The 18,359-nt window shown below is 41.9% G+C and overlaps 1 protein-coding gene across 4 annotated transcripts in view; it reads right to left on the bottom strand.

Annotated features, from left to right (window-relative positions):
- ARID1B (AT-rich interaction domain 1B) overlaps positions 1 to 18,359 on the bottom strand; it is a 703,333-nt gene that overhangs the window by 256,464 nt on the left and 428,510 nt on the right. For all 4 annotated transcript variants that reach the window (XM_068231874.1, XM_068231873.1, XM_068231875.1 and 1 more), the window contains one exon: positions 10,520 to 10,549. In XM_068231874.1, the coding sequence (XP_068087975.1) occupies positions 10,520 to 10,549 (30 nt within the window). The remainder of the gene's footprint in view (positions 1 to 10,519; positions 10,550 to 18,359) is intronic.

Below are 18,359 nucleotides of genomic sequence, written 5' to 3' on the forward strand. Positions count from 1 at the left end.
AAGGTACTAGTCCTGTGTGATACTAATGAACTATTGAACTGTGTTATACTTGCCTCAGTGGGGTTCTGACGAGTTATTGTCCTCTCTACCTCAGTCTGTATGCCTTGCACGTTAAGACCTGGGGGTAACCGTAGTCAGGAGAGCAAAAAAGTGTCCTGTTCACACGGGGGCTTGTCTATAAGTGAAGACCGTGGGCCAGGTTCAGAGCCGTGGCAATAGATTGGGACATAGAGACTGATTGGAGACATAACCTGATTGGAGTCAGGCCTTATAGAAAGATATAATTGGGTGTCATCAACATAACAGTGGTATGTCAGGCTGTGTTTTTGGATTAGATTTTTAAGCGGTAATATGTAAATTGTGAATAGCAGGGGAGAAAGAATTGAGCACTGGGGAACCTCATACTTAAGTGGTACAGAGGTGAACAGGAGGGGCCCCATAGACACTTTTTGGGTTATGCCACTCAAGAAAGATTGGAACCGCTGGAGAACTATGCCATCAATGCTGCAGTATTCCTGTAGCCTGCTTATCAAGATGTCATGGTCAACTGTATCATAGTCTGCAGAAAGGTCTAGCAGCATCAGGATGGAGCACTCTCCTCTGTCTCATGCCAAGAGAAGGTGGTTTGGCTTCTAGCTGGTGGTATACATATTTTTCAATTACCTTCCCCAGAAAGGGAAGGTTAGAGACAGGTCTGTAGCTAGTCAATGCATCTGGGTTCAGGGAAGGTTTTTTTGAGGAGGGCCTGATGATTGTTTCCTTCAGTAAAGCAGCAAATATCCCCAATTGTAAGGAACAGTTTACAATTTTGAGGAATAACAGTATAAACAGGTCTGTTATCACTGTCCTAGTCTAAAGCTAATTACTTGGAGAAAGCCAGATAACAATTCGTAAGCTATTTTTTGACAGAACCAGTTCACCTACTATTATGTTTTTTTGGGGATGTGGAACAAACCAGAGAGTACCAAGCAAGCCCACACAAACAAAATAAGAACACCCCAAACCCATGCAGATAGTGTCCTGGCTAGATTTAAGCCCATGAACCTAGTGGTCCCAGAGCATTACCCACCATGTCACTGTGCTGACCAGGTATACTGGATCATTTCTGTACTCAAGTCCTCTCCAGTAAATCATCCCGTATATATAGTACTGTATGAATCATTATAACAATAAATATGGGTTAATATATAAAGAAGAATGCATAAGTCATATGTAGCATGAAAACTCTCCATTATTATGATGCATTTATATAGCACAGACAGAATACATCACACAGTTCATGTCACTCGTTTCCCTCAAAGGAATTTATAATCTATTTGTAACAATAGTTACGATTCTAATTACTAATAAAGCAGATTAAACAATAGTCATTAAAATGGTTCACCCAAAATCTAGAGTGCTGGATGGAGGAACTACTATATATTATATATAGAAAATGGTTTCCACTTTAAAAACATGGAATTTAAGATGCAAACTGCTGCATCGGAGCAGTCACATGTGAATAACTATTTTGGCTATAATCTAGTTCACTCTCATAGTTTTGCATTGTTTGTGTTACGTGCAAATAAAACTGCAATCAGAATCATTAAAAGAAAAGTAGCTGCCAATAGTGTTTGGTAATTTCGCCATTGCTACTGTGTAAACAACACAGCTACAGAACTAAACAGATTTGCAAACAGATGTAAAACGTGTCTGCCGATCCTTAATGGAATGGGTAAAGTGACAGAATAAAGGGAAAAAAAACCCTGGCTGTGTTGCAAAGAGAAAAAAAAAGCTAAATAGAATATGTTTAACGGCATTAGATCATTCACTAGCAGATTATGGCTGGAATTACAAAAACATTGCTATTTGGCAGTCTCCATGCATGACTGCCCAGGGAGTAATCTGGCGTGAGCATTGAATCAGGTCACCGTCAGAGTCAAGAGGACAGGTCTTTTCAAATGAAGGTTGAAGCTAATGATAAGCCTTGTGAAGATTAATAAACAGGCACAAATAGCTATATCATCAGTCACTGAAAGATCATTTAAAGGAGACCATTCAAGATTCTAAAACAACCCTTTTTTATTACTGGCTTTGTCCCTTCCATTCATGCTTTCAGTTGAAAGTAAATGCATATATAAACAGTTACATAAGCATGGGGAAATTAAAGATAGGAGAAAAATAGAATTTGGTTGTTTATATTTACTTAGGACAAGATGCAGAGTAGTTATGACAAATTTTATATACTGTATGCACTTGAAGGAAACCTAAACTAAACTTAAAAAAAAGAATTTCACTTACCTGGGTCTTTTCTCAGCCCCGTGCAGAAGTTCTGTGCCCATGCCATCACTCAACGATCCTCCAGCCCTATGCAGCAGCCCTACTTATACTGCGCCTGCGTAGGACGCGCCCAGCGATGTGAGCATAATTGAGGATGTGCGTTGCCAGGGCCGCGTAGGCCATCAACTGGCCAGTCAGTGGAAAACTAAACTACGCCTCTGCAGGGAACCGAAGGATCATTGAGTGATGGCACATGCACAGGACATCTGCATGGGGCTGGTAGAAGCCCCAGGTAAGTTAAACTTTTTTTTAAAGTTTGGTTTAGGTTCAATTTAAAGGAGCCTTGGGTGCTCGCTGACTGGCAGTGGTGGTGGCGGCATGAAGAGACCTAGAGCCCGTTTTTAAACAGGCTTAGGTCAACTAGGACCTAATAAAATGCAAGTATCTCTGCGTCCCATGTCCCTGTGTGTGTTTTTTTTTTGCAGTGCGCATGTGCAGGGAGGGAAACAGAGACACTGAGGAGAACTAGGGGGATGACACGGCGGGGGCCAGGAGGAGCGGGCATGCGTGCGTGCGGCGGGCGTGTGTGCGCGTGGGCGGGCACATGCGTGCGATGAGCTGTGACAGACCTAGCCCGTTTTTAAACGGTCACTAGTAACAGTAATAATGTCCCAGTGGTGATCAGTGCTGCTCGGATTCCCCTTTTCAAAATCCGGATCCGATTCGGATCCGGGTCGGATACCCGATTTTAAAATGTTCCAATCCAAATCCAAATCGGATATCCAACCTCAGTATTCGGGGTATCCGTCTGGATTCTGATATCTGGATAGAAAAACCGGAAGTGGCCTGTAAGGGATAGCGGACCCGCTGCCAGTATGCATGTGGCAGCGGGCTCCGCTTCCCAGGCTCTCACCGCTGGCGTGCCACCGAGCGGGGCAGTGCGGACGGCGGAGTCCGCATGCTCGGCGGACTCCGCCGCGCAGTTGCTTCCTGTGGGGTCCCCTTCGCCGGCACTCACTCGCCGCATGACGCGCGCGAGGAGGCAGGATCTTTATGCCTCTAGACGGGGAGTCAGCTGACCAGGCCGGTCAGCTGACTCCAGCTGCTCTGCGGATTAGTTGGGGCTCTGGAGCGGCGCTGGGCAGCTCTTTGGATACATATAGGACTTGCTTGTCTGTAGCAAGTTGTCTGCTGTCGCGAATATATCCGTGTTAGCGCTCAGACCTTAGCTCAGTTTCCTAGGTGTTGATACCAAGGACGTCACACCTTAGATTAGGATTGTATTTGTATATTTACCTGTGTTTTGACTCTGGCTATCCCTGACTACTCTTTACTCTAAATCGCTCTTGTACTTCTGCCTATCTGATTCAAGTTGCCGACCCTGCCTGTTTACCGACTCTGAATCAGCCTTCCGTTTCTGTACTGCTGCCGCCTTCTCTGTTGCCGAACCTCCGCTTGTCTGACCTTTCTCCCTTCAGTGGAACGTCTCCCACTGTTGGGTTATCTCTGAGGCTTGCCTCTCCAAGACGCCTGCCCCAGCAGACGATTACTGCCAGGGGCTGAGATTCCTCTATTTGCCGGATTTGAGGATCTCACACACAGGGTTCCCATTCAGAGGTAACCACACCTCTGAGGAATTGCTCTGTGGTGGATATTTCCACGATATTGTGTATTATTGCTATCGTTATTATTATTACTGTTAGGTGTCCGGAGGTTAGTTTCACTTGTATTATTGGTGATTCTGCAGATCATCAATAATCAGGTGATATCTGTATTATTGGTGATACTGCAGATCACCAATAATCAGATTTTTCTCTGTTTGCTGACACCGATCGTGACATGGCCTTTAAATTGCTTTAAAAACTTTTTTTAGGGTAAATGAGGCATGTATCATCATTATTTTTTGAAGGGAAACACTAATTGATGATGTGGGGACTAAAAATCCCCCCCCCCCCAAAAAAAATGGCTGTTAATTAACATCAGGCCTAGGTTCCAGACAGCGGTCGTGCAGCCCACATTGTGTCCAAAGTCCAACCGCACAACTGGGACATCCCAGTTTTCAGCCAAGACACCTCCCAAAAATTACGCAGCAATTGTGTTTTGGGTTAAATATAGGTGGGATCAGTGGCCTGTGGCACGCTGGTGGTGGCAGCTGCACAGGCAGCAGGAGCAGGGCAATGCAGCAGCAGCAGCAGGTGTAACATGTGCCAGGAGCATGCCGGATGTGGCACGTGGCAATTGGCACGTGTCACATGGCACTTGGCACGTGGCACTTGTCACGTGGCAGTTGGCATGTGTCACATGGCACTTGTCCCGTGTCACTTGGCACGTGCCAAGTGCCACGTGACACATGCCAAGTGACACGTGCCAAGTGACACGTGACACGTGCCAGTCAGACAGCAGAGGAGAAGACACTAGTGCACACTAACTGTCACACTGGCACTGCTCACAGCACAGCAGTTCTGTAGAAAGCTAACACAGTAATACTACTATAACAACTACTAGCACTGACTGCAGTACTACAGTACTAACTACATAATAACACAGTAATCCTATCCCCTAATCCCTAACCTAACCTATACTGTAGCTAGCTAAGGCTAATAGCTGGCCAGCCGGCAGCAGCTGGCCTGGTCTGTGCAAAGCACACACACAGACACATAGCAGCTGCCTGCAGCAGCACACTGACTGTCACACAATGACATCAAGCTAATTAATGATTTACCAATAGTGTAGTGATAGTGAAGGGGTTAATCACTGAACAGCTTTCGGTTTATCACTGTGTACAGCCCTTGCTAGGCCAGCAGCACTGGAGCATGTCTCTCAGTGAGCATTCAGCACGCTAGGACGATATGACTTATCATGGCAGCCCTCCTTATTATACAGGGGGGCTGGCCAGTGTTCCTTTCTGTGATTCGGTGCCAGGGTTTAGGCTGGGAGCCCTCTTATTGGCTCAATGAGGTCAGGTGGGGCTGGCCAGGGTTCCCCTCTGTGATTGGTTGCTAGGGCTTCTGCTGGGAGCCCTCTGATTGGCTCCAGGACGTCATCTCCTTAGTTACAGTATTTTGGATCCGGATATCCGAGTTATGCACCCAAATATCCACAGATAGCTATCCAGATTTCTACAGAAATCTGGGATCCAGAATCTGAATTGGATAGCTGAAAAATGGTCGGATATCCGGGTTACCCGGATATCTGGAATCCAGATGAGCAGCACTGGTGGTGATATTTGAATGTAGCTGAGCAGAGGTTTGAGCACCAAAGCTCCAGTCCATACCCCCTCTATCCTCCTCCTCTAGGTAGTCCCCCCACGTCCCACTCTATTCCCTTGTTTCCCTTCAGTGCACCTTTCCTCCAACCCATCCTTGCTTACACACACGCATACACACAGCCAGCCACCAGGTTAAACTCAAAATCTGAGACATACTATGACACTATGGAGAAGGTACACATTTAGAATTACTGAAAAAGTGGGAAACATGCTTGTGGGGCTCTGAAGAACTGGAAAAAGCTTTGGGGCTCTGGGAAGTTGGAAGCTTCCTCTGCACTCGTGAAGACAGCTCTCTCACCCTGCGCAACCAACCAAAATGATGACATTTTATGCTGGTTATGGTGTTCTATTTCACTCTCCTCATTCTTTTATATAGATACCCCTACCCTAGCATCCACGATTACTGAGTCTCACATCGATCTAAGTTCCATCAAGGAAGTTGGTTTTTGGTTACAAAATACATCAGGAATTTGGCTGCACAAGCATTAGGTGTTTTATGCATCAAGTTTATGTGTCTAAAACAGAAATTGCGCTTATGGCACTAATAAGACCCACAATGGCTTAACTGCATTATACATGAATTATCACTTATATTTCTATTCTAGTTTTTAGTATGATTGTGTACTAATGTTATGGGCATGATGCAGTAACTTGTGGTAATACACGAATAGCCCTAACTCACAGTAATTGCTGTGGAAGTAAGTGTAATATTGCCCTGTGCTGTCTGTGCATTGTGTATTACTGCAAGTTACTGCGTCAGGCCCATAGTGACCATGTTGTATGGCCTTCACCTTATTAGATGTGGATATATTTTTATAGATATGTTAGTACAGTATATATAGTGCGTAGGCTAAGAACTATTTTTAACACTTTGTGCTCATGAACGATCTTGTTTAATCAATGGCTTATTAGGCACTCTACGTGTATTGCTCAAAACAACTGATACAGTGAGGTTATTTAAGCAAAGAACACAATCTAACATGTCTCTGACACACCTCCACTTATACTACATCTAAAAATTCATTGGTAAAATTTGGTAAAACTTCACATTTTCATGCATGTATAAAGGTTTCTGATGATCTCCACTATAAAAAAAAATGCACCATAAAAAACATTGCTTTTAGTACTGTATTTTTGGGACCATAAGATGCACTTTTTCTACCCCACAAGTGTGTGTGTGTGGGGGGGGGGGGGGGGGGGGGGAGTCAACGAGTCTGATGGTCCAATTACTACAATTCAGACCAGTGCCAGTGACTCTCCTGCACGTTGTGATCAGTCTTCCTGCCCCCCCCCCCCTCAATGTCAGAGTGAAGCTGCAGCGCCCGCCTCTGCAAGTAATGAAATTCCAAAGCTGCAGCAACCCCTGCCAGGCTCCAGTTCCCCCGAGCAATCCAGTGTAAATCTCCATCACCCTTCCCACCTCAGATCCTGCTCCCCCTGGTCAATGTCATTCTTAAGCTGAGTGACCCCCACTAGGCTTCAATCCCCCCAGGCAGTCCAGAGTAAATTTGTGTAGCCCTCCCCCTTCCCGTCTTGACTCCTGCTCCCCCAGGAATGTAATCCTAAAGCTGGGTGACTCCCGCTAGGCTCAGGCTCCTCTGAGCAATGGCAGAGTATAAAGAAAGTGTGAACACCATTCACCACACCACCCTTAGGACTGGGAGCAGAATCGAGGCAGCCATAATCCACTGGACATCTGGCAGAAACAGCCTTATCACTCCGCCGACAGTGCGTACTCACACGCTACTGTCGCCTGAAAGTCCGCCCAACGGGAGGGCCTGACGGACCCGTCGTTGGCGGCCGTAGTGCGTGTGTATACAAATATACTTATGTGGTGTAAATCAAAAGGAAGGTTTTAATAGAGCCATATTAAGAAGCAAATGAATAGACATGTAGTTTTATGTTCTTGTTACACTGCATGGAGGTGAAAAGCTTCAACAAAATATCATACAACATCACATTCCTAAGAACGATGCTCTTACTTCACTTATAATAAAGAAGGCTGCTAAGGTTCTCTGCTGTAAGCACAGAGGGCAGGATTTCATCTGGCAGGAAATGAAGCAAAGCTTCTAAACCGGTCATGACATGCGTTATAATACCAGGAAAGTGCAGCTGTGTGATCATTACTGCAATTACCAAACAGCATTTATTGCTGACTTACTGTTGAGCTTGTAAGGAGGATAGGGGGATACTGGCCTGTCACTGAATAGACTCTCACTACACGTCATTTAACTCTTGGCAGTAGATAGGCCATATGGCACTGATAGTGTTTAATGTGTAAAAAGCATAGAAATCAAGGTTTGACAGATTACAAATGCACATATCAATGTGTAATTTACACCCTGAACAAACATAAAAATCACTTGAATTTGAGAAATGTAACATGCTGCCTGGCAGAACCTGGTAAGGCTACCAAATCATTGCAGAAAACTAACAGCCTTATTTCACTTAACACCTCCACAATATTGTGCACATGCCATTTATGTCTTCATATAAATTTACAGCTTGAAACAAAACTGAGCAACTGCCAAGTATGTAATACAAAAAGGCCAAGTTATAAAAGAGCAACATTTTTGCACATCTCACATTGCCTTCTGCTGCAACACTGCATATTTACTGCCCCACCCCCCTTTCAGTGGTATGATTCTTTCTGGATTTTAGGTATAAAAGTGATGCAATTGTTTTTACAGGCTTTTATATCCTAAAACCGGAAAATAAATCATGCTAAGAGAGATGGATAACCTCTCCTGGCTTGTTTTTTCCACCCCGAACCTGACTCAGGATAACCGCCAAGGAGGTTAAAGCAAAATTGAAATCAATAATATTAATTGAAAAAAGTTAGATACTTGCAATAGTAGAGGGCAGCCTCTAGATGCTCCAGAGGCTTTCCCAATCCTCTGTGACCCCTCCACTGCTAAGACCCTGTTCATTTTCACAGCCTTGCTCACCTCCAGTGGTGTAACTACAATTCAGCCCCCCCCCCAGCAAAACTTTGATTGGTCCCCCAAAGTTCACACGCCTTCTCTTGTCTCCCCTTGGTGCCCTTCATGGCCCTGGGGCCCATCTCACAAGAGTTATAAACAAGTGTGACCATCCTGATCTTCACACCCATAACAAGTCTAGTCACAATTACACGGGTGTGAAGTACAGTCCTCTGTATAGGAGGAAGGGAGGTTAGTAGTTGGGGCCCCCAAAAGCTCTGGTCCCCCCTGCGATCACAGTAGCTACACTGCTGCAGAATGAGATTGTTCACACCAAGCAGGTGCCAGAAGGGTTCACGTCTGCGCAATATCACAGAGCCGCAGAGGAACAAGAGCAAGAGCAGCTTCATGCCACTGTGCAGGCATGGGCCATACTTTGGGCCTGCGCAGTGTGATCGCAATCATACACAAAGAAGAGTGCGGCTGCTAGCAATAAGCAACATTAATTTTTAATATTGTGAAAAGGGTCCCAGCACAAGAACTGAGGGGCTTAGGAAGATCAGGAAAGCCTTTAAACTGTCTAGATGATTAATGAGGTAAGTATCAATTTTTTTTTTATTATGGCTAAAGGTACCCTTTAAATGACCATGCAGCTTATAACGGAGCAGTATATGGAACCATATTCTGTGGTAAAATCACATGACACAGACACGTTTTTTCACAAGCAACAATTCCCCATTACCAAATACTCCAAGCTATGTACATACATTAGATAAGAATATCCCTCTACACACTTTTGTCTCTCTCTGCTCTCCTAAGCCTTTCCTTCTACCAACCCCTGGACTTTTCTCTCTCTCTTTTCTTCTGCACCTCTGCCTTTTACAAATGCCTGCACTTTTCTCTCTCTGCTCTCCTGCACCACTCCCTCTGCCAATCCCTGCACTTTTAACTTTCTGCTCTCCTTCATTGCTCACTCTACCCTCTCATACACCTCTCCCTTTACCAACTCCTGCATTATTCTCCTGTTCTGCTTTCCTGTGCCTCTCCCTCTGCCAACCCTTGCATTTTCCCTGAACACCAGGGAGGTTAATTAGATAAGAGAGAGGAGAAAAAAACTGTGCATTTAGAGGCATTGACCTCAAGAAATTATTATGAATTTTTAGGCAGTGTGGTCTTTTTCTGTGTCAAAATTTAAACACATTATGTATGCAAGTTGTAATTTGCACCTTTTTTATTAAAAAGCAATGCGTAATATGTTGACACTTTGCAAATAAAAAATAACAATAGAAATGGCTGATTCTCTAACAGGCAACACAAGTTCTTTATAATAACCCAATAAAAAATATCAACAAAAACATGGTCAAGAAAATAAATAAATGGCAATAAACTGCTAATCTAAATGCTAGAACTAAACAGAGCTAAACATTTTAGCAATGTGAAGTGAACAAAAGATTATTACTACACAAAAACCACATTGCATTTGAAAAAAAAAAGCACATACAAATCATTATTTCCAAAAATCCACCAAAGTAAAAATAAATAGGATTCAAATGTATAAAAAACCAGACATTGCACACACTACACGTTCTATGCCAGCATGTCTTTTGATAATTTTAAGAGAAATAAATAGTAATGGGTTTATTGTCTTCACATCTCTATAGTTTAATTCGGATAAATAGCATGTTAACATACAGTCAACTTGCAAAAGAACAAAATTCTAATTCAACAATAATTTCCAATACAAGGGAAAAATAAGTCTGACCTTGGGACCATGCTCAGTTCTCTAATGATTTCCCAGCAGGGTTCATTTACTAGACATAGGCTAAAGGCCAGTGTACAAAACCAATGGCAGGGGTCAGTATAAGCAGCCCATGATGTATTTTGCAATAGTTGCATTAAGCAGAGCAACAGGTCATCAATTAGATACTGTCACTGAATATAAATAGGTTTTATTCTATATTCAGCTACCTGCTAGCATTTTCTTGCCAAGTCTGCATGCTCAATAAAAAATTAAATTGAATCCTAGCGCTATAGCTGTCTAATATACTAATAACTATCATATAGTACTTACATTGCTGGATGATGTCTCTTTAAAGGAGCACTAAAGGCAAAAATTAAAAATAAATATATGTAAGTGTACAGGCAGACTGAAATTTCTAGCAAATGTATAGATTACAATACAGATATGTATACAATTTATTTAGTAATATGCCCACCATTTGCAAAGGTTTCCCAAACATAAATCTGTTTACCACTGAAAGTGTTTAGTGCTGAGAAATATTTATACTACATTAACATGGCTTGCAAAATCAGAATTTATACGCTGTCAGTAAATGTGTCATAACTGTATAATGCTGAAAACTCCAGTAAAAACTAATTTCATTTCACCTGTAACAAATTTTGTTTATGGTGTTTTGGTTGGAAGTAAAATTTCTCATTATGGACTGGAGGGGCACTAGGCTAGGGTAGCGGGGACCTGGCTGGCTATCCAGACATCCTAGGTAGGAAGTACAGTTTATTTTCTCATGCACTTTGGAAGACAGATAATTACTTTTGGCTAAGTACAATTATCCTTAAAAAAAAGACAAAAAAACATACAAAAAGGAAACACATCAGACACAAACATGTCAGCATACAATGCTACAAAAATACAAAAAAACAAGAGTAATAAGCAGTAAGAAGGGTGAGATGTGTGTGTGAGTGTGTGTGTTTGTGTGAATAGGTTTAATTGCTTATTGTCACATGACTGTAAGCGTGGGCAATGGTCTGAACTGACATACACCTCAATACAAAGTCTGTAAGAAAGGCATAAATCCCAAACTACCTATGTCCAAAAGAAATCAAGAACTGGAATACCATAATGAAGAGCGAGAAGTTTTGAGTCAGGATGATACTATACATTGGCTAACTTAAAAGGAAAAGAGTATATTTTCAACTAGTAAGTCTTCTTAATTTTCTGTTCCTGTACAGGTAGTCCCCGACTTATGAACGCCCGACTTACAAATGACCCACCGATACGAATTTTTCAAATTGGACTTGTAGTTTTTGAGAAAATCGATTTTAAAATATTCATAAATTAAGAATATTAAGAAAAAATGACTTTTAAAGGGAACCTAAACTGAGAAGGATATGGATTTTTCCTTTTAAAATAATAACAGTTGTCCGGCTCTCCTGCTGATCTTGTGTCTCCAATACTTTCAGCCACAGTCCCTGAACAAGCATGCAGATCAGGTGCTCTGACTGAAGTCAGACTGGATTAGCTGCATGCTTGTTTCAGGTGTGCTATTCAGCCAATACTGCAGCTAAAGAGATCAGTAGGCCTGCCAGGCAACTGGTATTGTTTACAAGGAAAAATCCACATCCGTCTCAGTTTAGGTTCCCTTTAAACTTGTATAAGCAGGTACAGAGGGCAGAGGTGACACAGAGGGGGACACTGGAGACACAGGGGGCGCAGAGGAGGTACAGTGGACAGAGATGGCACAATGTTCTGACTTAAGAACAGATTCATGTTAAGAACGAACCTACAGTCCCTATCTTGTTCGTTAACCGGGGACTACGTGTATGCTGAAAACAGAGCTTGTATACATTCAACAACAGAAGGAGATACTGTACATAGATTCTTTTGCAAACATAAATAAATGACCTTCACATGCATTAATTAAAACAGAACAACCAAAAGGGATCTTGAAAGAATGTTTGCAAATTTATGACAGGTATACAAGACCCTTTGTTTACGCAAACACAACTAGGACTCGGGCTGACATGGAGAGATTATACATTTTGAGTTCAAAAGTTAACTTAGAAGCATAGTGGATACAGTATTTGTTTTTTCTGAAAAGAAATGTGGCATTAAATACTATAATCACTGATGAAATACTGATGTCTGCACAAGATAAATTAATGTGTTTATTTACAAGAGTGCAACAACATAAATACACACACATACACCACAATACTTATGCAATCATACAATTGATAACCCACAGTGCGCCACAGATTCTAGAATAACTGCTCTAACAATATCAGCTATTACATATATCTGTAAACAGAAACACTAATCACACAATATATGTACAACGGCAAATATACAGGAGCATCGATCACACAGGATATTTACAATGGCGCATTGATACAATACAGGCGCATTGATCACACAGGATAGGTACAATGGCAAACATACAGGAGTGCAGTTTGCACAATAAATGTGCAGGAGAGAAATATGGCAGGCCAGAGTAAAACCAGAATATCAGATAAATAGTAGACAAGAAATAGTCAGGGTTAGCAAGGATGTATACCAGAGAGTCAGAGTATCAGGAGCATAGCGACCAGAATCACAAAGCAGCAAGCAACAATGATCTAGCAATGTGCTGCTGGCATAACCTGCCTTAAATATGCAGCACATTGGTCAGGTGAAAGTCTAGAAAGTCGTCAGAGCTCAATCTGCAGGTGAGTCGAGGAACTGCACAGCTCACAGCAAGAGGAGAGATATCTGCTGGTGGACAGTGGAAGCCCACATGAAAGTTCCTTAGTGTTGCCGCCAGTGATGAGCTCCGAATGGATTCCAAATTGATTTAGACTCAAAATAATTTGGAATCCAAACGCTTATTATTGCACGTGAGCGGGCGGGTGAGTTAGTGTTAACTTACCCAGGCTTCCGTCTTTATTAATCCGCATCTAATTGCATTCCACATTGTGTTCCAAGTTGCGTCACGCAACTACCATGCTTTCTCCTTCAAACCGAAAAGCGGAAGCGTGGTAGGCATGTGACGTGACTTGGAACGCGACGTGGAACGCAATTAGATGCGGATTAAAGAAGATAAAACCCTGGGTACGTTAACCCTCCCTCATCCGCCCGCTCAGGTGCAGTAATTAGCGTTTGTATTCCGAATGATTGAGTTAAAATCAAATCGGAATCCATTCGGAGCTCATCACTGGTTGCCACCAGCAGGATAACAAAGGCAAAGATTGTGACAGCCAAATTATATTTGTAGCATGCATTTCTGTATCATTTTTTGGGAGAGAATACTTTTTAAATTATAAGTGACTCAAAATGCAAACACAGAGTTTTAGCGGTGTTAACATTTATTGCTATGGACTATACATAGAAGATACACTTCTCAAAGTAGACCACTTCAAATAAGTAATTGCAGATGTTTCATGTCTCATTAAAAGTACTGGTAAATAACTCTCTGTTCTCTTAGGTGCAGTTTGCATTTTTTGATATTGCAACTTTGCAATATAATATGAAATTAAATTTTACCTGAAAAAGCTGAACTACACTACAAAAAGAAGTGAAACAGGAGAAGCTGTAATCATGTGCAGTTTATACATTTGGATGCCAGTTTTTCATTTTGTATAACTGTAGTAGATAATTGATGTGGGTGACTGAAACATATTAAATAGTGAAATCACAAAATACATATATAAAATAAAAATAAAATTACAAAATTCAATACCGAAAATATTCGAAATGATCTATTTGTATGTCACATTTGCTGCTAGCTACTTAATATTTCATAGTATAACAAAAACGCTACATAATTGTCAAGTATTCTTCAGAATAAATACAAAGTTACATCTATCGTACAAACGTATTAACCAATATCAGCAATACACTGGGGTAGATTTTCATTTTAGATTAAAACATGTGCCTTACTCTATTTCTCTAGTGTAAAAAAGCATGGGCCCACAGGAGTTAAGGCATAATAAACACTCAACGCTGAAAGAAGCTCCTCTTTTTTTACTTCTGCAGAATTCATGGGAAGTCCATTCTTTAGTGTTTTAAGTGTTTCTAAATAGATTAGTGGCAGAACAAAGCAGCTTTACTAGTCAATAATAGAAAGACGGAAGCAGTGCTTTCATCTTCCACCATTTCTTATTTTCAGTCTATCAATAAGTGACAAAGAGCATACTGTATGCTTCACACAAACTGTATCCACTACTTAAAAGCTACTGAACTTTTGCTTTTTTTTTATTATTATTATTCTTGGAAAAAATACTTGCTACTCTATATACTCTATATACAGTAGCTGACTCTTAGATGGTTACTTTGAAATAACGGACGGACCCCCATTGCTTTTCTGCAAATGTTCAATGACCTGGATCAAGTATGCTGACACGTTTAGTGTTACACAAATGTCAGAACATCTAATTTGCATAGATTTCTATCTTAGTTATTTTCCAAAGAATATTATGACGCAATGGTTTTTTTTGACAGGTATACACTAAAGAGCAAAAAACTGCTTTGCCAAGTTAAATTTTCGTTTGAGGCATTTGAAAGAAAACTTTTAGTAATAAAACATAAATCTATATGCCTTACATGACTTCATATCTTCTTTGTGTCCATTTGGACTATTTCCAAAAGCTAGTTCAAGTACATCATGTTACAGTATTTATGTACAAGGAATGCTGCAGCCCTATTGTGATGGCACTTAGTACTAGAGTTGGGCCGAACCTCCGATTTTAGGTTCGCGAACCTGGTTCGCGAACTTCCGCGGAAGGTTCGGTTCGCGTTAAAGTTCGCGAACCGCAATAGACTTCAATGGGGATGCGAACTTTGAAAAAAAAATAATTATGCTGGCCACAAAAGTGATGGAAAAGATGTTTCAAGGGGTCTAACACCTGGAGGGGGGCATGGCGGAGTGGGATACATGCCAAAAGTCCCGGGGAAAAATCTGGATTTGACGCAAAGCAGCGTTTTAAGGGCAGAAATCACATTGAATGCTAAATGACAGGCCTAAAGTGCTTTCACTAAACAGAACAGGTATACAGTGGCGGGTTCACAGAACAGGTATGCAGTGGCAGATTCACTGAACACAACAGGTATGCAGTGGCGGGTTCACTGAACAGGTATACAGTGGCGGGTCCACTGAACAGAACAGGTATGCAGTGGCGGGTTCACTGAACAGGTATACAGTGGCGGGTCCACTGAACAGAACAGGTATGCAGTGGCGGGTTCACTGAACAGGTATGCAGTGGTGGGTTCACAGAACAGGTATGCAGTGGTGGGTTCACAGCACAGGTATGCAGTGGTGGGTTCAATGAACAGGTATACAGTGGCGGGTCCACTGAACAGAACAGGTATGCAGTGGCAGGTTCACTGAACAGGTATGCAGTGGTGGGTTCACAGCACAGGTATGCAGTGGTGGGTTCACAGAACAGGTATGCAGTGGTGGGTTCACAGCACAGGTATGCAGTGGTGGGTTCAATGAACAGGTATACAGTGGCGGGTCCACTGAACAGAACAGGTATGCAGTGGCAGGTTCACTGAACACGTATGCAGTGGTGGGTTCACAGCACAGGTATGCAGTGGTGGGTTCACAGCACAGGTATGCAGTGGTGGGTTCACAGCACAGGTATGCAGTGGTGGGTTCACAGCACAGGTATGCAGTGGTGGGTTCACAGCACAGGTATGCAGTGGTGGGTTCACAGAACAGGTATGCAGCCAGACAGGAACAAGTTAAGCCTTACTAATCTTTCCCTGAGAGACAGTCTGCAGCAGCTCGCCCTACTCTCACTAACGCAGGCAGCACACGAGTGACCGTAATGGCCGCCGCTGCCTGCCTTATATAAGGGGGGGTGGGGCTCCAGGGGCTAGTGTAGCCTAATTGGCTACACTGGGCCTGCTGACTGTGATGTAGAGGGTCAAAGTTGACCCTCCATGTGCATTATGGGGCGAACCGAACTTCCGCAAAGGTTCGCCTGCGGGACGCGAACGCGAACCACTGAAGTTCGCATGGAACCGTTCGCAGGCGAACCGTTCGGCCCAACTCTACTTAGTACAAGACACTCCTAATATTGATACAGTACTGTCTAGACCTGGCAACAGAAGAAGGAAATTTGGGCACCTGCAGCAAATGTGGTATTTGGGCACTGCTATTGACTCTAATGTTAAATAACAGGCAACGGACATCAAAGAAGAAATTTGGGTGCCTGCTAAAAAAATAGTTTTTTCACCTATACCTATATTTTACGTTTATTCATCGCTATTTACTACAATGTAAAATATTGTCTACAATGCTCCAAAGCAGAAATTTGTAAGCCCCCTTTCAAAATATTGTTTTTTATCATAAATAACTAAATTTACCACTGTTACCCCATTGTTTATCTTGTAAATTATCAGGAAGGGCGTTTGTGCAAAGGGGGTATTCTGTTAAGGTTAGGGATCAGGGAGGGTGTTTGTGCGAGGGGGGGGGGGGGGCGGTTAGGGTTAAGAGATGGGGGACTGTTCTGTGTGAGAATAGGCTAAGGTTTACCTATAGTAAAAATATGTAATACCAATATTTTACTATCGTTTTTATACTTTAATGGTAAACTATGGGTATTAAATACCAATATTTTCCTATCGGGATTACTAGGCGTCCAAATTGTACAGCGCCTTTTTTGTTTTTGTACACCAATCAACACTCCTGTGTTTTCTCACCTATTATAATTATTATTGATTAATATAGCACTATTACCTTCTGAAACTCTGTACAGAGTAAGACACAATGGAGATATAAATGAGTATATAATGGGTATATAGAATACAGACACTGGTAAATAATACAAAGTTGGTAGACCATGTAAATGCCACAGTGACTAAGACATCTTGACTAACACAATGGACAGCAAAGAACCAAAACGAGAGAATTGAATACATTTTCAGCACCTAGCAAGTACTAAAATGAAGCTAAGGAAAGTAACAGCAGTCTTCAATAAATTTTGAACAACCTATTTTGAGTATTGTTTTTTTTCTTGCTGGTGACAGAAAAGGTATTGATGACATGTGAAAACACCTCCTGTGAGAAAACTCAGGGGGAAAGTTACTTGAATCAGGGTCATAGTGTGCTTACTACATACCATCTTAACATTGCTAGTGCATCACAGTGTTCTGTCACCACAGCAGCTGTCACTAAAGGGCCATTTCATAAAAAAACATTTGTGCACTACCCTGTGTTTTCAAAGTACTATGGATGATGTTCTATAGCTGTTCACATGGAATCAAAGTCGGGTAGAACACCACTTTTAGTTTAGTAATTGGTTTAGTTTCAGACCATCATGCAAAATCCTGGTAGTTGTTGATACATTAAGGCAGAATTAAAAAAAAAAAAAAACTTCTTAGTTATATATTTAATTTTAGTTTTCATCCTTACATAGTTACATAGTTATTTTGGTTGAAAAAAGACATACGTTCATCGAGTTCAACCAGAGAACAAAGTACAACACCAGCCTGCTCCCTCACATATCCCTGTTGATCCAGAGGAAGGCGAAAAAAACCCTTACAAGGCATGGTCCAATTAGCCCCTAAAGGGAAAAATTCCTTCCCGACTCCAGATGGCAATCAGATAAAATCCCTGGATCAACATGATTAGGCATTACCTAGTAATTGTAGCCATGGATGTCTTTCAACGCAAGGAAAGCATCTAAGCCCCCTTTAAATGCAGGTATAGAGTTTGCCATAACGACTTCCTGTGGCAATGCATTCCACATCTTAATCACTCTTACTGTAAAGAACCCTTTCCTAAATAAATGGCTAAAACGTTTTTCCTCCATGCGCAGATCATGTCCTCTAGTCCTTAGAGAAGGCCTAGGGACAAAAAGCTCATCCGCCAAGCTATTATATTGCCCTCTGATGTATTTATACATGTTAATTAGATCCCCTCTAAGGCGTATTTTCTCTGGACTAAATAAGCCCAGTTTATCTAACCTTTCTTGATAAGTGAGACCTTCCATCCCACGTATCAATTTTGTTGCTCGTCTCTGCACCTGCTCTAAAACTGCAATATCTTTTTTGTAATGTGGTGCCCAGAACTGAATTCCATATTCCAGATGTGGCCTTACTAGAGAGTTAAACAGGGGCAATATTATGCTAGCATCTCGAGTTTTTATTTCCCTTTTAATGCATCCCAAAATTTTGTTAGCTTTAGCTA

This window comes from Hyperolius riggenbachi, chromosome 4 (assembly GCF_040937935.1).
Source record: "Hyperolius riggenbachi isolate aHypRig1 chromosome 4, aHypRig1.pri, whole genome shotgun sequence".
Lineage (NCBI taxonomy): Eukaryota > Metazoa > Chordata > Amphibia > Anura > Hyperoliidae > Hyperolius > Hyperolius riggenbachi.